This window comes from Oncorhynchus masou, chromosome 30 (assembly GCF_036934945.1).
Source record: "Oncorhynchus masou masou isolate Uvic2021 chromosome 30, UVic_Omas_1.1, whole genome shotgun sequence".
NCBI classification, from domain to species: domain Eukaryota; kingdom Metazoa; phylum Chordata; class Actinopteri; order Salmoniformes; family Salmonidae; genus Oncorhynchus; species Oncorhynchus masou.
This window is the reverse complement of record NC_088241.1, coordinates 12,798,826-12,823,048: the sequence shown is the minus strand read 5'-3', so window position 1 is coordinate 12,823,048 and position 24,223 is coordinate 12,798,826. Positions and strand designations below refer to the sequence as shown.

At 47.0% G+C, this 24,223-nt stretch overlaps 1 protein-coding gene across 2 annotated transcripts in view; it reads right to left on the bottom strand.

The window, feature by feature from the left end:
• The window catches only part of LOC135522066 (E3 ubiquitin-protein ligase znrf2-like), a 130,242-nt gene extending 106,657 nt beyond the window's left edge, over window positions 1-23,585 (bottom strand). Inside the window, exon 1 of one of the 2 annotated variants that reach the window (XM_064947985.1) lies at window positions 22,512-23,585. In XM_064947985.1, coding sequence (XP_064804057.1) covers window positions 22,512-22,920 — 409 coding nt within the window. In that variant the 5' untranslated portion in view covers window positions 22,921-23,585. The remainder of the gene's footprint in view (window positions 1-22,511) is intronic. The other variant, XM_064947984.1, reaches the window with a different exon arrangement.
• Window positions 23,586-24,223: the final 638 nt, after the last annotated feature.

Sequence of the window (24,223 nt, the reverse complement as noted above, 5' to 3'; positions counted from 1 at the left end):
ACAGAGTGAAGAGAAAGGACAGGAACAGACATAACAAGACATGACAGTACCCCCCCCCACTCACCGAGCGCCTCCTGGCGCACTGAGGAAACCTGGCGGCAACGGAGGAAATCATCGATCAGCGAACGGTCCAGCACGTCCCGAGAGGGAACCCAACTCCTCTCCTCAGGACCGTACCCTCCCAATCCACTAGGTACTGATGACCACGGCCCCGAGGGCGCATGTCCAAAATCTTACGAACCCTGTAGATGGGTGCGCCCTCGACAAGGATGGGGGGGGGAGGGACGAGCGGGGGCGCGAAGAACGGGCTTAACACAGGAGACATGGAAGACCGGGTGAACGCGACGAAGATAGCGCGGGAGAAGAAGTCGCACTGCGACAGGATTAATGACCTGAGAAATACGGAACGGACCAATGAACCGCGGGGCCAACTTGCGAGAAGCTGTCTTAAGGGGAAGGTTCTGAGTGGAGAGCCATACTCTCTGACCGCAACAATATCTAGGACTCTTGGTCCTACGCTTTTAGCGGCCCTCACAGTCTGCGCCTATTACGACAAAGTGCCGACCTGACCCCCTTCCAGGTGCGCTCGCAACGCTGGACAAAAGCCTGAGCGGAGGGGACGCAGGACTCGGCGAGCTGAGATGAGAACAGCGGAGGCTGGTACCCGAGGCTACTCTGAAAAGGGGATAGACCGGTAGCAGACGAGGGAAGCGAGTTGTGGGCGTACTCTGCCCAGGGAGCTGTTCTGACCAAGACGCAGGGTTACGAAAAGAAAGACTGCGTAAAATGCGACCAACAGTCTGATTGGCCCGTTTGACCGTTAGACTGGGGATGAAAGCCGGACGAGAGACTGACGGAAGCCCCAATCAAACGGCAAAACTCCCTCCAAAATTGAGACGTGAACTGCGGGCCTCTGTCGGAAACGACGTCAGACGGAAGGCCATGAATCGGAAAACATTTCGATAATGATCTGAGCCGTCTCCTTAGCAGAAGGGAGCTTATCGAGAGGAATGAAATGAGCCGCCCTAGAGAATCTATCGACAACCGTAAGAATAACTGTCTTCCCCGCTGATGAAGGCAGTCCGGTGATAAAATCTAAAGCGATGTGAGACCACGGTCGAGAGGGAATGGGAAGCGGTCTGAGACGGCCGGCAGGAGGAGAGTTCCCAGATTTAGTCTGCGCGCAGACCGAACAAGCGGCGACAAATCGACGCGCGTCACGTTCCCGAGTGGGCCACCAGAAATGCTGGCGAATGGAAAGCGTACCCCGAACGCCGGGGTGGCCGGCTAACTTGGCAGAGTGGGCCCACTGAAGAACGGCCGGACGAGTAGGAACGGGAACGAACAGAAGGTTCCTAGGACAAGCTCGCGGCGACGGAGTGTGAGCGAGTGCTTGCTTTACCTGCCTCTCAATTCCCCAGACAGTCAACCCGACAACACGCCCCTCAGGGAGAATCCCATCGGGGTCGGTGGAGACCTCAGAAGAACTGAAGAGACGAGATAAAGCATCAGGTTTGGTGTTTTTGAGCCCGGACGATAAGAAATAACAAACTCGAAACGAGCGAAAAACAGAGCCCAACGAGCCTGACGCGCATTAAGTCGTTTGGCTGAACGGATGTACTCAAGGTTCCTATGGTCAGTCCAAACGACAAAGGAACGGTCGCCCCCTCCAACCACTGTCGCCATTCGCCTAGGGCTAAGCGGATGGCGAGCAGTTCGCGATTACCAACATCATAGTTACGCTCTGACGGCGATAAGCGATGAGAGAAAAACGCGCAAGGATGGACCTTGCCGTCAGAGAGAGAGCGCTGAGAAAGAATGGCTCCCACGCCCACCTCTGACGCGTCAACCTCAACAACAAACTGTCTAGAGATGTCAGGTGTAACAAGAATAGGTGCGGATGTAAAACGATTCTTAAGAAGATCAAAAGCTCCCTGGGCGGAAACGGACCACTTAAAGCACGTCTTAACAGAAGTAAGGGCTGTGAGAGGAGCTGCCACCTGACCGAAATTACGGATGAAACGACGGTAGAAATTAGCGAAGCCCAGAAAGCGCTGCAGCTCGACGCGTGACTTAGGAACGGGCCAATCAATGACAGCCTGGACCTTAGCGGGATCCATCTTAATGCCCTCAGCGGAATATAACGGAACCGCGAAAAGGGACAGAGGCGGCATGAAAAGTGCACTTCTCAGCCTTCACATAAAGACAGTTCTCCAAATCGCACGTGCTGAACATGAATCGAGAGAGACGGTGAAAAAATCAGGATATCGTCCATGTAAACGAAAACAAAAATGTTCAGCATGTCTCTCAGGACGTCGTTAACTAGTGCCTGAAAGACAGCTGGAGCGTTAACGAGGCCGAAAGGAAGAACCCGGTATTCAAAGTGCCCTAACGGAGTGTTAAACGCCGTCTTCCACTCGTCCCCCTCCCTGATGCGCACGAGATGGTAGGCATTACGAAGGTCCAATTTGGTGAAAAACCTGGCTCCCTGCAGGATCTCGAAGGCTGAAGACATAAGAGGAAGCGGATAACGATTCTTAACTGTTATGTCATTCAGCCCTCGATAATCCACGCATGGGCGCAGGGACCCGTCCTTCTTCTGAACAAAAAAAAACCCTGCTCCGGGGGGGAGGAGGAGGAGACTATGGTACCGGCGTCGGCGAAACCGACAAATAATCCTCGAGAGCCTTACGTTCGGGAGCCGACAGAGAGTATAATCTACCCCGGGGGGAGTAGTTCCCGGAAGGAGATCAATACTACAGTCATACGACCGGTGTGGAGGGAGAGAAGTGGCCTTGGAACGACTGAACACCGTGCGCAGATCGTGATACTCCTCCGGCACCTCTGTCAAATCGCCAGGCTCCTCCTGTGAAGAAGAGACAGAGGAAACAGGAGGGATAGCAGACATTAAACAGGTTACATGACAAGAAACATTCCAGGATAGGATAGTATTACTAGACCAATTAATAGAAGGGTTATGGCGCACTAGCCAGGGATGACCCAAAACAACAGGTGTAAAAGGTGAACGAAAAATTAAAAAAGAAATGGTTTCGCTATGATTACCAGAGACAGTGAGGGTTAAAGGCAGCGTCTCACGCTGAATCTTGGGGAGAGAACTACCATCTAAAGCGAACAAGGCCCTGGGCTCCCTAACTGTCTGAGAGGAATGTCATGTTCCCGAGCCCAGGTCTCGTCCATAAAACAGCCCTCCGCCCCAGAGTCTATCAAGGCACTGCAGGAAGCAGATGAACCGGGCCAGCGGAGATGGACCGGAAAGGTAGTGCGTGATCCAGAAGGAGAGGCCTGAGTAGTTGCGCTCACCAGTAGCCCTCCTCTTACTGATGAGCTCTGGCTTTTACTGGACATGAGGTGACAAAATGACCAGCGGAGCCGCAGTAGAGACAGAGGCGATTGGTGATTCTCCGTTCCTTCTCCTTGGCCGAGATGCGAATACCCCCAGCTGCATAGGCTCAGCATCCGAGCCGGCGGAGGAGGGTGGCAGTGATGCGGCAGGTGGCAGTGATGTGGAGAGGGGAGCAACGGAGAACGTGAGCTCCTTTCCACGAGCTCGGCGACGAAGATCAAACCGTCGCTCTATGCGAATAGCGAGAGCTATTAAGGAGTCCAGACTGGAAGGAACCTCCCGGGAGAGGATCTCATCCTTAACCTCGACGAGGAGACCCTCCAGAAAACGAGCGAGCAAAGCCGGCTCGTTCCAGTCACTAGAGGCAGCGAGAGTGCGAAACTCAATAGAATAATCCGTTATGGATCGATTCCCCTGACATAGGGAAGACAGGGCCCTGGAAGCCTCCTCGCCAAAAACAGAACGGTCAAAAACCCGTATCATCTCCTCCTTAAAGTCCTGATACTGGTTAATACACTCAGCCCTCGCCTCCCAGACTGCCGTGCCCCACTCACGCGCCCGTCCGGTAAGGAGAGAAATGACAGGCGTGCGGGCTGCGCTCCTGGAGTAAGTGTTGGGCTGGAGAGAGAACACCACATCACACTGAGTGAGGAATGAGCGGCACTCAGTGGGCTCCCCAGTAACACGGCGGGTTGTTGATCCTGGGCTCCGGAGACTCGGAAACCCTGGAAGTGGGCGGTGGATCGAGGTGGAGTTGGTGAACCTGCCTTGTGAGGTCGGAGACTTGGACGGCCAGGGTCTCAACGGCATGTTGAGCAGCAGACAATTCCTCCTCGTGTCTGCCTAGCATCGCTCCCTGGATCTCGACGGCGGAGTGAAAAGGGTCCGGAGCCGCTGGGTCCATTCTTGGTCTGATTCTTCTGTTATGAACTGCCAGGCAGACTCCGACAGGACAGGACAAGGTGGAAGCAAACGAGATGACAGCTTGCTTCTGGCATCAAAAAACACAAACAAGAATCAGACACTGAAAGTAGCAGGAACAGAGAGAGAAATAGAGACCTAATCAGAGGGGGAAGAGAGAACAGGTGGGGAAGAGTGAAAGAGCTAGTTAGGGCAGATGTAGAACAGCTGAGGAATGAGAGACAGAGAAGGTAACCTAAAAAGACCAGCAGAGAGAGACAGAGTGAAGAGAAAGGACAGGAACAGACATAACAAGACATGACAGGCACATCTTTCTTTGCAGGTAACCATGGTTAACAGAGGAAGAACAATGATTCCAAGCACCCTCCTTTTGAAGCTTCCAGTCTGTTATTCGAACTCAATCAGCATGACAGAGTGTTCTCCAGCCTTGTCCTCATCAACACTCACACCCTTGTTAACGAGAGAATCACTGACATGATGTCAGCTGGTCCTTTTGTGGCAGGGATGAAATGCAGTGGAAATATTTTGAGGGACTCAGTTCATTTGCATGGCACAGAGGGACTTGCAATTCATCTGATCACTCTTCATAACATTCTGGAGTATGTGCAAATTGCCATCATACAAACTTGAGGCAGCAGACTTTGTGAAAATTAATATTTGTGTCATTCTCAAAACATTTGGCCACAACTGTACATAAAAAAAGGTAGGGGCGTGGATCAGAAAACCAGTCAGTATCTGGTATGACCACCATTTGTCTCATGCAGCATGACACCTTTCCTCGCATAGAGTTGATCAGACTGTTGATTGTGGCCTGTGGAATGTTGTCCCACTCCCATTGAATGGCTGTGCGAAAGTTGCTGGTTATTGGCGGGAACTGGAATATGCTGTCGTGCACACCCATCCAGAGCACTCCAAACATGCTCAATGGGTGACATGTCTGGTGAGTATGCAGACCATGGAATAACTGGGACCTTTTCATCTTGCAGAAATTGTGTACAGATCCTTACTGAAACATTAGGAAATGACCACGGATGAATAGCACATCAATGGGCCTCAGGATCTCATCATGGTATCTCTGTGCATTCAAATCGCCATCAATAAAATGCAATTGTGGTTGTTGTCCATAGTTTATGCCTGCCCATATCATAAACCCACCGTCACCATGGGGCCCTCTGTTTACAACAATAGACATCAGCAAACCACTCACCCACAACGCCATACGGGCGCCAACCACTGCGGTTATGAGGCCAGTTAGACGTTCTATTAAATTCTCTAAAAAAAACATTGGAGCCAGCTTATGGTAGAAAAATGTACATTCAATTCTCTGGCAACAGCTCTGGTGGACACTCCTGCAGTCAGCATGCCACTTGTCCCATCTGCCCCATCTGTGGCATTGTGTTGTGTGACAAAACTGCACATTTTAGAGTGGCCTTTTATTGTCCTCAGCACAAGGTTTAACAATCATGCTGTTTAATCAGTGACTTGATATGCCATACATGTCAGGTGGATGGATTATCTTGGCAAAGGAGAAATGCATACGAAAATGGATGTAAAAACATTTTTTTTATGGAATAGTATTTATTTATTTTCAGCTCATGAAACATGGGACCAACACTTTACATGTTATATTTTTATTCACTGTATTTTAGTCAGGCATTGAACTGCATCCATCTATTCTGCCAACAATGCCTTACTCTACATCATGGAATTTTGATTCGAATATAAACTATTTTTAAAACCTGGTTTTGTAGCATAAACTGGGAATTTTATATATTTTTTCTGATATTATGATTGTCTGTTTGTTTCATATCTGCAAAGCAGTTAAAAAGCTGTCAGTTCCACTATCAACCATGACAATGACCTGCTTCAGACCATTGTTCTCTATGTGCTGTCCTTTACTGAAGCCCAGTCAGCTGTTCCATATGCTCTGTCCTGCTTCACTAGTCTCATCTCATCTTCCTTCACTGTAAATGATAATAACAGTTATGGTCAATTTAAAACCTGTGCTAGGGTTAGTGTTTTGTATCTATTATGGATCCCCATTAGATTCTGCCAAAGCAGCAGCTACTCATCCTGGGGTCGAGCAAAATTAAGGCAGTTTATACAATTTTAAAAACAATACAATACATTCACAGATTTCACAACACACTGTGTGCCCTCAGGCCCCTACTCCACCACTACCACATATCTACAATACTAAATGAATGTGTGTATATATATATATATATATGTGTGTGTGTGTGTGTGTGTGTGTGTGTGTGTGTGTGTGTGTGTGTGTGTGTGTGTGTGTGTGTGTGTGTGTGTGTGTGTGTGTGTGTGTGTGTGTGTGTGTGTGTGTGTGTGTGTGTGTGTGTGTGTGCCAGTGTGAGGAAGGTAGGGAAATGACAATAACAGTCATGGTCAATATAATACCCGGACTAGGGTTATTGTTTTGAGTAAGGTAGGGAAAGAGATAATACTTGGGCTAGGGTTATTGTTTTGAGTAAGGTAGGGAAAGAGATAATACTTGGGCTCGGGTTAGGGTTTTGAGGAAGGTAGGGAAAGAGATAATACTTGGGCTAGGGTTAGTGTTTTGAGTAAGGTAGGGAAAGAGATAATACCCAGACTAGGGTTAGTGTTTTGAGGAAGGTAGGGAAAGAGATAATACCCAGACTAGGGTTAATGTTTTGAGGAAGGTAGGGAAAGAGATAATATTTGGGCTCGGGTTAGGGTTTTGATGAAGGTAGGGTAAGAGATAATACTTGGGCTAGGGTTAGTGTTTTGAGTAAGGTAGGGAAAGAGATAATACCCGGGCTAGGGTTAGTGTTTTGAGTAAGGTAGGGAAAGAGATAATACCCGGACTAGGGTTAGTGTTTTGAGGAAGGTAGGGAAAGAGATAATACTTGGGCTAGGGTTAGTGTTTTGAGTAAGGTAGGGAAAGGGATAATACCCGGACTAGGGTTAGTGTTTTGAGGAAGGTAGGGAGAGATAATACTTGGGCTAGGGTTAGTGTTTTGAGTAAGGTAGGGAAAGAGATAATACCCGGACTAGGGTTAGTGTTTTGAGGAAGGTAGGGAAAAAGATAATACTTGGGCTCGGGTTAGTGTTTTGAGTTTGGTAGGGAAAGAGATAATACCCGGGCTAGGGTTAGTGTTTTGAGTAAGGTAGGGAAAGAGATAATACCCGGACTAGGGTTAGTGTTTTGAGGAAGGTAGGGAAAGAGATAATACTTGGGCTAGGGTTAGTGTTTTGAGTAAGGTAGGGAAAGAGATAATACCCGGACTAGGGTTAGTGTTTTGAGGAAGGTAGGGAGAGATAATACTTGGGCTAGGGTTAGTGTTTTGAGTAAGGTAGGGAAAGAGATAATACCCTTGACTGGGGTTAGTGTTTTGAGGAAGGTAGGGAAAGAGATAATACTTGGGCTAGGGTTAGTGTTTTGAGTAAGGTAGGGAAAGAGATAATACTTGGGCTAGGTTTAGTGTTTTGAGTAAGGTAGGGAAAGAGATAATACCCTTGACTGGGGTTAGTGTTTTGAGGAAGGTAGGGAAAGAGAAGACATGTTAAGACACAGAGCAGACCAGAGCAGAGTAGGGCCACAGCTAGAGCCCTAGCCTTCCAGCGCATGTTTCACACCCAGCAAGCAGAAGTCACATTTAGCACCAGCATACAAGCCACAGACACAACAGTACCTCCCTCTCCCCACGCTTTCTCCTCCCTTTCCTCCTCTCCTGTCCTATCTTCAAAGACACCACAGTACCCTTCGTCTCCTCCCTCCCACTCCAGACTGCTCCTGCTGCAAAACAAACCCATTGGCTAGCGGATTATCCTAATACTGCATGTCTAGTGGTGTGTGTACACACAATCGTTCACTGGGCGGAGGGCAGGAGTGTTCCGGTTGGTGCACCAGCACAATACCTGCTGACAGCCAACCTTAATAGCCCACAGAGAAAAGAGCAAACTACAGACCACACACACACACACACACTTCCTCCTACCTGCCACTCTTGTCCTGCTCTCTCTGTTCACAAGTGTGTGTGTTTGGGTATTTGTGTGCATGTGTGAGTGCATTTCCATGTGTGTTGACTTAGAGCCAGTTGAGTGAGCAGCAGGTGCTGCAGTTGTCAGTTAACTGACTCTCTGTGTGCACTACTATACTCAACTCTACAAAGACACACTGACAAACTGGATCTCTACCTCCAGCCCTCCTCCTCTGGTCCCCTGCCAGCAGAGCAAGATGAGCCTCCACATCTAGTTCTCCAGAGACCACCAGACGCTCCTGTCATTAAGTGTGTCACTCGTAAAGACAAAACGGCATCTTTAAAGGTGGAATGACAGATCTTTAAAGGTGGAATGACAGATCTTTAAAGGTGGAATGACAGATCTTTAAAGGTGGAATGACAGACCTTTAAAGGTGGAATGACAGACCTTTAAAGTTGGAATGACAGGTCTTTAAAGGTGGAATGACAGATCTTTAAAGGTGGAATGACAGATCTTTAAAGGTGGAATGACAGATCTTTAAAGGTGGAATGACAGATCTTTAAAGGTGGAATGACAGTTTTACAGGTGCAGCCAGGACCATGTGAGTTAATGGCGGGACAATGAGACATGTTGCCATATTAACACACATCCCTATCAATAGGTGACACGGCTCAGATGGATGACTGTCAGGCCTGGGGCGGAGAGGGGAGACCAGCTGCTGGCTAACGGACAAACAGACAGACAGACAGATGGATGGACAGGCAGACAGACAAGACAAAGGCAGGCAGGCAGGCAGACACAAACACATGGTGTCTAAACAGAATGGAAGCCTGCTTTCATCACAGAGAGGAAACTTAAAGAGGCAGGTTAATAATTAGGCAGAGCTTGTGCAGAGTCACATCCACAAACTAACAATCTGTTGTTGGGACACACTAACCAGCGACATGGCATAACGGAATGTCAGTGTGTGTATGTGTGTGCGTGCGTGCATGTATGTGTGTGTGTGTGTGTGTGTGTGTGTGTGTGTGTGTGTGTGTGTGTGTGTGTGTGTGTGTGTGTGTGTGTGTGTGTGTGTGTGTGTGGTGGGGAATTTCCATCTTAATGACAGAGTGTGTTGTCTACAGGTGACTAAGGTGAGGCAGGGCTCCGTATAGATTAGCTGTCACAATGGTCAATGATTGAGCGAGACCCACCTATCTGAGAAAAGAAGGGCAAGGTAGCTCCCTATGTCCCATCATCATGTCATCTATCACTCCCCCATATCACCCATTCTGTACTCCATACCCAACAGCCCATAGTGAATTCTGGGACATCCTGTTAGTCTTTTACTGTATCCTCTCCTGATCACTTCTTTCATCATTCTATCTATCTCTCCCCTTCTCACACTCTCTCTCTCTTTCTCCCCCCCCTCTCTCTCTTCCCCTCCCTCTCTCTCGCTTTCTCTCTTCCCCTCCATCTCTCTCCCCTTTTCTCTCTCTCTCTCCCTCTTCCCCACCCTCTCTCTCTCCCCTTCTCTCTCTCTCTTCCCCTCCCTCTTTCTCTCTTCCCCTCCCTCTCTCTCTCTCTCTCTCTTTCTCTCCCTCTCTCTCTCTCCCACCCTCTATCTCTCCCCTTCTCTCTCTCTTCCCCTCCCTTCCCCTCTCTCTCTCTCTCCCCCTCCCTCTCTCTTCCCCTCCCCCTCTCTCTCTCTTCCTTTCCCTCTCCCTCAACTGACTTTCACTTTGAGCTCTTGCCTCTACAAGTTGAGAGCAGAAGAATGTGCCAGTCTGAAGAGAATGAAGGAGAGCCATCACAAATTAATTAATGTCTGCAGCCAAGTGCACTGGGCATCATTCAGGCAGGCACAGAGGCGGGCATGAAATAGCAAGTGCACACTGTGCTGGAGAGGAGAGACGAGGGGTGAGAGGAGGAGTTAACGGAGAGAGAGAGGCCTCTCGAGTGGTTCTTATGCTAATATTGCTAGATTATGAGGATGGTAGTCCAACATGGGAATAACACAGGACAGTCATCAGGCAAAAGAAGACAGTGAGTGAGTGTGTGTGTGTGCGTGTGCGTGTGCGTGTGCGTGTTTCACATGACTGCAGTAAGTTAGTTTTGAGAAAGCATTACCCATGCTGCTGTACTTTGATCACTGTCACATGAGAATTTACAAGACAAAAATAATTCCAGAAGAGGTGAATCATTATTCAGGGTCAGCTTGAGTCCATCTGGGAAGCAGTATTTTCACTGCTGATTTGACATAAAAGTCATTGTAGTTTCACACACATTTATACACACAAACATAACAATTATTTGCCTCTTCAGGAATTGTTTTTGTCGTGTAAATTCTCATGTGACAGTGATCAAAGTACAGCAGCATGGGTAATGCCTTTCTCACCACTCACTCACTGCAGTCATGTGAAACACGCACACACACTTTCTCTTGACCAATAATTCCTCTGTAATCCAAACATGCAGGTTATAGGAGACAAATGCTGATATATTCAGTCCATAATTATTATGTTCACTCCCATCGGCAGCTAAACCGCAATTTATTTTTCAATCTGTTTACTGTTAGCTCTGCACTGCAGCCATTTCGTCAGATGTATGTGTACACACACACACACACACACACACACACACACACACACACACACACACACACACACACACACACACACACACACACACACACACACACACACACACACACACACACACACACACACACACACACACACACACACACACACACACACACACACACACACACACACACACACTCCTTTCTTTCACCTTTGGTCACCCTTATTCTTCTCATTTTGACTGCTCATGAATTTATTCCATTTATTACTCTGCCGTTTTTTATGTCATGCCCCCTCCGTCCTTGACTTTTCCTAAATAAGTCTATATAACACACTGCCTCCTGACAGTAGGGCCTGCTCCCCTCAGTCCTTGACTTTGTCCTAAATAAGTCTATATAACACACTGCCTCCTGACAGTAGGGCCTGCTCCCCTCAGTCCTTGACTTTGTCCTAAATAAGTCTATATAACACACTGCCTCCTGACAGTAGGGCCTGCTCCCCTCAGTCCTTGACTTTGTCCTAAATAAGTCTATATAACACACTGCCTCCTGACAGTAGGGCCTGCTCCCCTCAGTCCTTGACTTTGTCCTAAATAAGTCTATATAACACACTGCCTCCTGACAGTAGGGCCTGCTCCCCTCAGTCCTTGACTTTGTCCTAAATAAGTCTATATCCTGCCTCCTGACTTTGTCCTAAATAAGTCTATATAACACACTGCCTCCTGACAGTAGGGCCTGCTCCCCTCAGTCCTTGACTTTGTCCTAAATAAGTCTATATAACACACTGCCTCCTGACAGTAGGGCCTGCTCCCCTCAGTCCTTGACTTTGTCCTAAATAAGTCTATAACACACTGCCTCCTGACAGTAGGGCCTGCTCCCTCAGTCCTTGACTTTGTCCTAAATAAGTCTATATAACACACTGCCTCCTGACAGTAGGGCCTGCTCCCCTCAGTCCTTGACTTTGTCCTAAATAAGTCTATATAACACACTGCCTCCTGACAGTAGGGCCTGCTCCCCTCCAGTCCTTGACTTTGTCCTAAATAAGTCTATATAACACACTGCCTCCTGACAGTAGGGCCTGCTCCCCTCAGTCCTTGACTTTGTCCTAAATAAGTCTATATAACACACTGCCTCCTGACAGTAGGGCCTGCTCCCCTCAGTCCTTGACTTTGTCCTCAATAAGTCTATATAACACACTGCCTCCTGACAGTAGGGCCTGCTCCCCTCAGTCCTTGACTTTGTCCTCAATAAGTCTATATAACACACTGCCTCCTGACAGTAGGGCCTGCTCCACTCAGTCCTTGACTTTGTCCTCAATAAGTCTATATAACACACTGCCTCCTGACAGTAGGGCCTGCTCCCCTCAGTCCTTGACTTTGTCCTCAATAAGTCTATATAACACACTGCCTCCTGACAGTAGGGCCTGCTCCCCTCAGTCCTTGACTTTGTTCTAAATAAGTCTATATAACACACTGCCTCCTGACAGTAGGGCCTGCTCCCCTCAGTCCTTAACTTTGTTCTAAATAAGTCTATATAACACACTGCCTCCTGACAGTAGGGCCTGCTCCACTCAGTCCTTGACTTTGTCCTAAATAAGTCTATATAACACACTGCCTCCTGACAGTAGGGCCTGCCCCCCTCAGTCCTTGACTTCGTCCTAAATAAGTCTATATAACACACTGCCTCCTGACAGTAGGGCCTGCTCCACTCAGTCCTTGACTGTTCCTAAATAAGTCTATATAACACACTGCCTCCTGACAGTAGGGCCTGCTCCCCTCCGTCCTTGACTTTGTCCTAAATAAGTCTATATAACACACTGCCTCCTGACAGTAGGGCCTGCTCCCCTCAGTCCTTGACTTTGTCCTAAATAAGTCTATATAACACACTGCCTCCTGACAGTAGGGCCTGCTCCCCTCAGTCCTTGACTTTGTCCTAAATAAGTCTATATAACACACTGCCTCCTGACAGTAGGGCCTGCTCCACTCAGTCCTTGACTTTGTCCTAAATATGTCTATATAACACACTGCCTCCTGACAGTAGGGCCTGCTCCACTCAGTCCTTGACATTGTCCTCAATAAGTCTATATAACACACTGCCTCCTGACAGTAGGGCCTGCTCCCCTCAGTCCTTGACTTCGTCTAAAATAAGTCTATATAACACACTGCCTCCTGACAGTAGGGCCTGCTCCACTCAGTCCTTGGCTTTGTCCTAAATAAGTCTATATAACACACTGCCTCCTGACAGTAGGGCCTGCTCCCCTCCGTCCTTGACTTTTCCTAAATAAGTCTATATAACACACTGCCTCCTGACAGTAGGGCCTGCTCCCCTCCGTCCTTGACTTTTCCTAAATAAGTCTATATAACACACTGCCTCCTGACAGTAGGGCCTGCTCCCCTCAGTCCTTGACTTTGTCCTCAATAAGTCTATATAACACACTGCCTCCTGACAGTAGGGCCTGCTCCCCTCAGTCCTTGACTTTGTCCTCAATAAGTCTATATAACACACTGCCTCCTGACAGTAGGGCCTGCTCCCCTCAGTCCTTGACTTTGTCCTCAATAAGTCTATATAACACACTGCCTCCTGACAGTAGGGCCTGCTCCCCTCAGTCCTTGACTTTGTCCTCAATAAGTCTATATAACACACTGCCTCCTGACAGTAGGGCCTGCTCCCCTCAGTCCTTGACTTTGTTCTAAATAAGTCTATATAACACACTGCCTCCTGACAGTAGGGCCTGCTCCCCTCAGTCCTTGACTTTGTTCTAAATAAGTCTATATAACACACTGCCTCCTGACAGTAGGGCCTGCCCCTCAGTCCTTGACTTCGTCCTAAATAAGTCTATATAACACACTGCCTCCTGACAGTAGGGCCTGCTCCACTCAGTCCTTGACTGTTCCTAAATAAGTCTATATAACACACTGCCTCCTGACAGTAGGGCCTGCTCCCCTCAGTCCTTGACTTTGTCCTCAATAAGTCTATATAACACACTGCCTCCTGACAGTAGGGCCTGCTCCCCTCAGTCCTTGACTTTGTCCTCAATAAGTCTATATAACACACTGCCTCCTGACAGTAGGGCCTGCTCCCCTCAGTCCTTGACTTTGTCCTAAATAAGTCTATATAACACACTGCCTCCTGACAGTAGGGCCTGCTCCCCTCAGTCCTTGACTTTGTCCTAAATAAGTCTATATAACACACTGCCTCCTGACAGTAGGGCCTGCTCCACTCAGTCCTTGACTTTGTCCTAAATAAGTCTATATAACACACTGCCTCCTGACAGTAGGGCCTGCTCCACTCAGTCCTTGGCTTTGTCCTAAATAAGTCTATATAACACACTGCCTCCTGACAGTAGGGCCTGCTCCCCTCAGTCCTTGACTTTTCCTAAATAAGTCTATATAACACACTGCCTCCTGACAGTAGGGCCTGCTCCCCTCAGTCCTTGACTTTGTCCTCAATAAGTCTATATAACACACTGCCTCCTGACAGTAGGGCCTGCTCCCCTCAGTCCTTGACTGTTCCTAAATAAGTCTATATAACACACTGCCTCCTGACAGTAGGGCCTGCTCCCCTCCGTCCTTGACTTTTCCTAAATAAGTCTATATAACACACTGCCTCCTGACAGTAGGGCCTGCTCCACCCAGTCGTTGACTTTGTCCTCAATAAGTCTATATAACACACTGCCTCCTGACAGTAGGGCCTGCTCCACTCAGTCCTTGACTTTGTCCTAAATAAGTCTATATAACACACTGCCTCCTGACAGTAGGGGCCTGCCCCCCTCAGTCCTTGACTTTGTCCTCAATAAGTCTATATAACACACTGCCTCCTGACAGTAGGGCCTGCTCCCCTCAGTCCTTGACTGTTCCTAAATAAGTCTATATAACACACTGCCTCCTGACAGTAGGGCCTGCTCCACTCAGTCCTTGACTGTTCCTAAATAAGTCTATATAACACACTGCCTCCTGACAGTAGGGCCTGCTCCACTCAGTCCTTGACTTTGTCCTAAATAAGTCTATATAACTCACTGCCTCCTGACAGTAGGGCCTGCTCCCCTCAGTCCTTGACTTTGTCCTAAATAAGTCTATATAACACACTGCCTCCTGACAGTAGGGCCTGCTCCACTCAGTCCTTGACTTTGTCCTAAATATGTCTATATAACACACTGCCTCCTGACAGTAGGGCCTGCTCCCCTCAGTCCTTGACTTTGTCCTCAATAAGTCTATATAACACACTGCCTCCTGACAGTAGGGCCTGCTCCCCTCAGTCCTTGACTTCGTCTAAAATAAGTCTATATAACACACTGCCTCCTGACAGTAGGGCCTGCTCCACTCAGTCCTTGGCTTTGTCCTAAATAAGTCTATATAACACACTGCCTCCTGACAGTAGGGCCTGCTCCCCTCCGTCCTTGACTTTTCCTAAATAAGTCTATATAACACACTGCCTCCTGACAGTAGGGCCTGCTCCCCTCCGTCCTTGACTTTTCCTAAATAAGTCTATATAACACACTGCCTCCTGACAGTAGGGCCTGCTCCCCTCAGTCCTTGACTTTGTCCTCAATAAGTCTATATAACACACTGCCTCCTGACAGTAGGGCCTGCTCCCCTCAGTCCTTGACTTTGTCCTAAATAAGTCTATATAACACACTGCCTCCTGACAGTAGGGCCTGCTCCCCTCAGTCCTTGACTTTGTCCTCAATAAGTCTATATAACACACTGCCTCCTGACAGTAGGGCCTGCTCCCCTCAGTCCTTGACTTTGTCCTCAATAAGTCTATATAACACACTGCCTCCTGACAGTAGGGCCTGCTCCCCTCAGTCCTTGACTTTGTCCTCAATAAGTCTATATAACACACTGCCTCCTGACAGTAGGGCCTGCTCCCCTCAGTCCTTGACTTTGTTCTAAATAAGTCTATATAACACACTGCCTCCTGACAGTAGGGCCTGCTCCCCTCAGTCCTTGACTTTGTCCTCAATAAGTCTATATAACACACTGCCTCCTGACAGTAGGGCCTGCTCCCCTCAGTCCTTGACTTTGTCCTAAATAAGTCTATATAACACACTGCCTCCTGACAGTAGGGCCTGCTCCCCTCAGTCCTTGACTTTGTCCTAAATAAGTCTATATAACACACTGCCTCCTGACAGTAGGGCCTGCTCCACTCAGTCCTTGACTTTGTCCTAAATAAGTCTATATAACACACTGCCTCCTGACAGTAGGGGCCTGAAATCCAGTCCTTGACTTTGTCCTCAATAAGTCTATATAACACACTGCCTCCTGACAGTAGGGCCTGCTCCCCTCAGTCCTTGACTGTTCCTAAATAAGTCTATATAACACACTGCCTCCTGACAGTAGGGCCTGCTCCACTCAGTCCTTGACTGTTCCTAAATAAGTCTATATAACACACTGCCTCCTGACAGTAGGGCCTGCTCCACTCAGTCCTTGACTTTGTCCTAAATAAGTCTATATAACTCACTGCCTCCTGACAGTAGGGCCTGCTCCCCTCCGTCCTTGACTTTGTCCTAAATAAGTCTATATAACACACTGCCTCCTGACAGTAGGGCCTGCTCCACTCAGTCCTTGACTTTGTCCTAAATATGTCTATATAACACACTGCCTCCTGACAGTAGGGCCTGCTCCCCTCAGTCCTTGACTTTGTCCTCAATAAGTCTATATAACACACTGCCTCCTGACAGTAGGGCCTGCTCCCCTCAGTCCTTGACTTCGTCTAAAATAAGTCTATATAACACACTGCCTCCTGACAGTAGGGCCTGCTCCACTCAGTCCTTGGCTTTGTCCTAAATAAGTCTATATAACACACTGCCTCCTGACAGTAGGGCCTGCTCCCCTCCGTCCTTGACTTTTCCTAAATAAGTCTATATAACACACTGCCTCCTGACAGTAGGGCCTGCTCCCCTCCGTCCTTGACTTTTCCTAAATTTTTTTCATAAGTCTATATAACACACTATATGCCTCCTGACAGTAGGGCCTGCTCCCCTCAGTCCTTGACTTTGTCCTCAATAAGTCTATATAACACACTGCCTCCTGACAGTAGGGCCTGCTCCCCTCAGTCCTTGACTTTGTCCTCAATAAGTCTATATAACACACTGCCTCCTGACAGTAGGGCCTGCTCCCCTCAGTCCTTGACTTTGTCCTCAATAAGTCTATATAACACACTGCCTCCTGACAGTAGGGCCTGCTCCCCTCAGTCCTTGACTTTGTCCTCAATAAGTCTATATAACACACTGCCTCCTGACAGTAGGGCCTGCTCCCCTCAGTCCTTGACTTTGTCCTAAATAAGTCTATATAACACACTGCCTCCTGACAGTATGCCTGCTCCCCTCAGTCCTTGACTTTGTTCTAAATAAGTCTATATAACACACTGCCTCCTGACAGTAGGGCCTGCTCCCCTCAGTCCTTGACTTAAGTGTAACACACTGCCTCCTAAATAAGTCCTTCTGTTCCTAAATAATATATAACACACTGCCTCCTGACAGTAGGGCCTGCTCCCCTCAGTCCTTGACTTTGTCCTCAATAAGTCTATATAACACACTGCTCCTGACAGTAGGGCCTGCTCCCCTCAGTCCTTGACTTTGTCCTAAATAAGTCTATATAACACACTGCCTCCTGACAGTAGGGCCTGCTCCCCTCAGTCCTTGACTTTGTCCTAAATAAGTCTATATAACACACTGCCTCCTGACAGTAGGGCCTGCAGTCCTTGACTTTGTCCAGTCCACAGTCCTGACCAGGCTTTGTCCTGAAATAAGTCTATATAACACACTGCCTCCTGACAGTAGGGCCTGCTCCCCTCAGTCCTTGACTTTGTCCTAATAAGTCTATATAACACACTGCCTCCTGACAGTAGGGCCTGCTCCCCTCAGTCCTTGACTTTTCCTAAATAAGTCTATATAACACACTGCCTCCTGACAGTAGGGCCTGCTCCCCTCAGTCCTTGACTTTGTCCTAAATAAGTCTATATAACACACTGCCTCCTGACAGTAGGGCCTGCTCCCCTCAGTCCTTGACTGTTCCTAAATAAGTCTATATAACACACTGCCTCCTGACAGTAGGGCCTGCTCCCCTCCAGTCCTTGACTTTTCCTAAATAAGTCTATATAACACACTGCCTCCTGACAGTAGGGCCTGCTCCCCTCAGTCCTTGACTGTTCCTAAATAAGTCTATATAACACACTGCCTCCTGACAGTAGGGCCTGCTCCACTCAGTCCTTGACTGTTCCTAAATAAGTCTATATAACACACTGCCTCCTGACAGTAGGGCCTGCTCCACTCAGTCCTTGACTTTGTCCTCAATAAGTTATATAACACACTGCCTCCTGACAGTAGGGCCTGCTCCCTCAGTCCTTGACTTTGTCCTAAATAAGTCTATATAACACACTGCCTCCTGACAGTGCCTGCTCCATCTCAGTCCTTGACTTTGTCCTAAATAAGTCTATATAACACACTGCCTCCTGACAGTAGGGCCTGCTCCCTCCGTCCTTGACTTTGTCACTAAATAAGTCCTATATAACACACTGCCTCCTGACAGTAGGGCCTGCTCCCCTCAGTCCTTGACTTTGTCCTAAATAAGTCTATATAACACACTGCCTCCTGACAGTAGGGCCTGCTCCCCTCAGTCCTTGACTTTGTCCTAAATAAGTCTATATAACACACTGCCTCCTGACAGTAGGGCCTGCTCCCCTCAGTCCTTGACTTTGTCCTAAATAGGTCTATATAACACACTGCCTCCTGACAGTAGGGCCTGCTCCACTCAGTCCTTGACTTTTCCTAAATAAGTCTATATAACACACTGCCTCCTGACAGTAGGGCCTGCTCCCCTCCGTCCTTGACTGTTCCTAAATAAGTCTATATAACACACTGCCTCCTGACAGTAGGGCCTGCCCCCCTCAGTCCTTGACTTTGTCCTAAATAAGTCTATATAACACACTTCCTCCTGACCGACAGTTGAAAGCACATTGTCCAGCTGATAATCACCTGGATAATTGCCTCGAACATAAACTATACCGAAACTAATTTCACACATATAACTGATTAAATTATTTAATTAAAGTATTATGGGGAGACAGAGGGAGAACGGTTGAGTTGATGAGTGAGGGGGAGCAAACGATTGTGAATGAAGAACAGAGGGGGCCATTCTATTGGTATTGATGATGAGTGATGAGGCTTGTGGAACCTTGCGTTGGCAATGGGAGAAATGTCACCATGGACAATTTCTTCACTTCACTGTCATTGGCGAACAAGTTGCTTGCAAAGAAAACAACTCGGCACTGTGAACAAAGTGAGACGGGAGCTCCCTCCCTCAGTGCCAAATAAGGCACCTGCACAGCCATTGCACTCCATAACGACGCGACACAACAAGAGGAAACCGGAGACGATTACATATTACAACCAAACAAAGGTATGTCAACGTGTGTCAAGCAAGTGAAAGGTACGAATATTGAGTCAACTGTTGACTCAAATATTGAGACAAGTGGATAACAGCTAAATGAAATCCAACTGATGCCATAGCGTGAAGACCGCGAGTCTTGACTGTGCGTCTTGGTAGTTGGGGTATTTGTATTTATGTTTATCGTTATAAAAATAAACTGTTACCGTAATACAACACATAGGCGTTCTGTTTCATAGTTGTAACAATGGCAATCCATTAATAAAATTGATTGAATACTTGAACAAAATATATATATATTTTTTTTTACATGTCGCCGGTAGCTACATAAAGTAATGAAAATGCTATTGTGCATTTAACAAGAGTATTCTAAAGTTACCCAAGGCCTTCATAAACACAACTAAATGATTATATGTGCGATGCTCATTAGCTTGGGGGGTCAGGTCTGTCGAGGCCCAAGGGCTCTCGTGTTAATCTGTCTTTTTGTTCAGATCCATCGATCCATTCAATATTCAGATCCATTCATCATCCCTCTTTTCTTCATACCTGTGTAAATAGGCCCCTCCTGGAGCAGCAGTGTCTGTGTACAGTGCATTCGGAAAGTATTCAAACTCACTGACTTTTTCCAGATTTTGTTACCTTACTGCCTTATTAAAAAACGGATTCAATATTTTTTTTCATCAATCTACACACAATAGCCCATAATGACAAAGTGAAAACAGGTTTTTAGAAATTTTTGCAAATGCATTCAAAATAAAAACAGAAATACCTTATTTACATAAGTATTCAGACCCTTTGCTATGAGACTCAAGATTAAGCTCAGGTGCATCCTGTTCCCATTGATCATCCTTGAGATGTTTCTACAACTTGATTGGAGTCCACCTGTGGTAAATTCAATTGATTGGACATGATTTAGAAAGGCACACACCTGTCTATATAAGGTCACACAGTTGACCGTGCATTTCAGAGCATGCATAGTCAAAACCAAGCCAAGAGTGAGTGAGTGAGTGAGTGAGTGAGTGAGTGAGTGAGTGAGTGAGTGAGTGATGTATGTATTGTATGTGTGCATGTGTCTGTGTGTAAAACAATATCCCCCCTCTGCTCTCAGACACACAGGAGTCTAAATTCTAACTGTGTTTACATCTGAGTGGATCTGATGTGGTTGAGTCTCACCCTGACAGAACACGCCACGACCCGGGTGCAGGAAGACGGTCGAGAGCAGAGAACAGGCTGGCCTCTCAACACAGAACCCAAGAGCTGCCGGGGAAATTCCATCTGAGCAACCAACGACTCAACCACTCAACGACATGGCTGCTCTATTTTCACCACAGGTGCTCCAGCTGTGTGAAGCCTGAAACTTACACCAGACATGATATCCAAGGCAATTACTGTTAGAAAAGAATGTTGCAGTCTGTAGGCTATATTGTGTGAGAGTGAATAGCTGGCCTGTTGTGCGTACTGTACGTGAAGTCTGAACTTTTACCAGACATGCTTCTTAAGACTATTAAGTGACATCAGAGATTCTGGAGGCTGGCGAGTCTATTCTATTGTGAGAGTAAACAGTGCAGCTGAGTTGAATACATCTGTGAAGTCTGAACCTGGTTGTTTCCTATGAAACGATAGCAGGGCTTCTGCGAGCTGTGCATGTTATTTGAGAGTGAACAGCGCAGCTGAGGTGATTGGAGGTCAAATCTAATTTGGGTTTTAATTTAATTGCAGCTTGAGATCAGGGTGAGTGGATCAAAGAAGGCACAAGGGAGAGAGAAGCAGCGTCTGAATGAGCAGGGCTGCAGAATGTGGAGAGGAATTCAATGGGTTGAGTTGATGATTGATGAATGGCTCAATCAGTTGGTGCTCGATTGTTTAGGTCTACATTCTAATGGGAGAATACATGACTCCTTGACCTGCATGGTCCATCACTGGTCAATCACACGTTCCAAAGATGGCCATGTAACCTTACAAACATCATGGTACTGGCAATCTACTCCTATATTCAAAAGTAGTGCACTATATAGGGAATAGGGTGACTATCGAGATACATCCCGTGTTGGATTTGATTAATTACTTGAGGCATTTCAGATGAGGCATGTCGACGCTTCCCTTTCTGAAAGTTAAAGTGGGAGTGGCAAGTGAACATTCACAGCCAAGATAATTGCTGAGCAAATATTCCCCAGACCCAGATAATCCATGTAAATTCTCCCTCCCTTTCTCACTTGTTTTATGATGATAATTCCCCTCAGAGAGAAAGCAGAGTGAAATGACTTTCTCTGAAGTAATCTCTCTTTCTCTCTCTATTCAGCACGTCTGCATATTTAGCAGCTCACTGCAAAGTAACCACAATCTTTTGTGTGGTTTTCTGGACCTAATCTGTTAAATTCCTACACCGAGCTAATCCTCAAACAGCATGTCGGGAAGAGAAAGGCAAACAAGCCCTGCGGAAACTGAGTTGACAGTCTGATCTGGACAAGGCGGTCTCACCTTAGACTAAACACCGACAGTAGCCTCATTGAGGAGGAGTGATTCTCATATCACTGACTAGCTTGCTCAATAACTACAGTAGTAGGCTATAACTGACTATTAACCAACTATTATACCTTTGCTTCTTCAAGCAGATATCAATGTCACTCTGTTAGTTACATCAGGGCCAATGCTAATGGAATAGACTAGAGACAGATGCAGACTTTGTTATTGTGCGATATTACACACGTCCTTGTAGCAACAGGCATGACTTGTTGAGTGGACTTTGATCAGTCAACATAGACAGTTTATAACCGTGTAACCTGAATGTCTGTCTGCTGGCACTTGTGGTGAGGTTTAGAGTAGCCGGTCTCCACTACAACTATTATGTCATACTGAAGTGGACATGATGTGGGTTGTGGTTGCAGAGATCAGATGAATGCTCTCCATCGCTCCAGAAAAGGCTGTTTGGTATCACATTCACTGCTGATAATGAACACTCCTTACTGTGGTGTGCACTGTAAAAGTAAATGATGGTGATGAGGAGGAGGATGAAGATGGGGAAGATAAGGAGGAGGACGAGGATGAGGCGGGGTTTATTGAATCGTAGCCTATGCATTATGACTGTAAACTATGATCATCTAAAATGTTGCAACACTATTATTACACAGTTATTACTACAAACATGGCATCAAGTTGCAAGTAGCTGTAAAACTGAGGTTAGGACACATTTGGTCCACACTGGTGAGTAACAGGTGTAAAACACATTTAGACAGAGTTCTGTGAATAATACAGATTCAACACTACACAGACACACGTTGCTTGCTGCATGTTGCTACCTTATTGTCAGCCAGTCTCTTACCTCCAAAAAGGTGAGGCGAAAGGTGTGCTGGTAATGATCCAATCAACAACCGGGGACCCCCTAACCCCCCGCTGGACCTGTCCCTCTCTGCCTCCGGGGTGCTGCTGCCAGACTCCTGTGAGCTGTAGGCTCCACTGCTGTTAGGGATGTTGATGCCTGACTGGGGTCTTGGCCCTGACCCTCCAGAATTGCCTCCCACGGACCTCGTCCTGTGGCCAATGTGTTGACTGGAGGTCGCTGTGGTTCCCGAGGCCCCGTGAGCCGACTGGCCGTACGCGTGATAGCTCATTGCCATCGCTGCAGTCCTACCGTTCCCATTGCTGGTAGTAGAGGTGCTCGAAGGTAGATCCGAGCCCGAGTAAGCCCTGGTCCGTCCGTTAGCGGCTGGGCTGCTCTGCTTAGCCCCCATGTCGGTCGCTGGTGCCAACACACGTCGACAGATTTCCCGTCGACAGAATTATTAAAGGGCTCGTGCAGCACGGTGGCGGTCAGTGAGTGTGCCACATTTAAAACGCAAAGGGACACAAACACACGACCACCCAGTCCAAGGCAGTGTTTAAAAGAAAAATACCAAAAGTGGAAATTATACGTCGTTACGACCCCAATGACAGGTTGAAAATGTCAATGAATAAAAGTAACTGACAGCGATGCAAAACAACGGTTTGGAATGCTGTCCTTACGGTGCGCTAAAACAAAGTAAATACGCTTGACATTAAAACTTTGCGAATAGTTCAGAACATGTCACGAACATAATCCAGAATAAGTAATTGTAGCCATTTTGCAGTTATCGAATCTTTCCTCGTCCCGGTTGCTTGTTTTGGATTAATATGCTTTGACTTGTTTTCTGAATAACAGTCCGCCATATGTCCTCTCTATCATACGAAAGTAAAGAGCCACGCTCCCCACGCTTCCTTGTTAGCCGACCGCAGGCAGTCACAGTGAAACTATTATAATGTAGGAGGAAGTGATAGAGGGAAGGGGATGACAGAAACAGCAGAGCAGAAACGACAATAGCCGGGACGGGGCTACGTGCGCACAGCACTGAGCACTGACTTGGTTGCCGAGTGAGTCGAGTTTGGAGGCGGATCCTCTGTCCTTGTGCGTCAGGTTACGTCAGCACCAGCAGTGCACAAGCCAAGCGACATCAATAACAAGAGCAAGCCTCACTCAGGAGTGGCAAGTCTGGGCAATAGGATCAAGGACAGTGGGAAAGGACTGAGGATACTTTTAGTACCTGTTAAAATTATACGCATTTGTTGCTGGAAACGAGACACAAATAGATCTAGGCAAACCTGCAAACTCAGTCATGGTTCATGTCCCTCTTATAAAACATAATAAACCATAGACTCTAGGAATAAACTGATAAACTACAGTTTCAAGAATCCATTCACATGCAGAACATTCAATTATTTTTGGTGACATTTATTGCATAGGCCTACAGCCATAATTATCTAGAATAGTAGGTCAGATGTAACCCAGTTAAGACATGACTGGCATGTAACCTACAAAGGGTTAATCCAGGATCAAAATAACCTATGCCACAACATTTTGCATATCATTGTCTGGAACAAGTAAAACATTATACAATGTTTCAATTTGTTGATGATGTCACAATGACGATGATGATGTCACATATTTCTTGTTGATTCATATTTGGTTCTATTCAATTAAGTACACATAAAGCCATTTTTTTAAAGACATTACACATAATC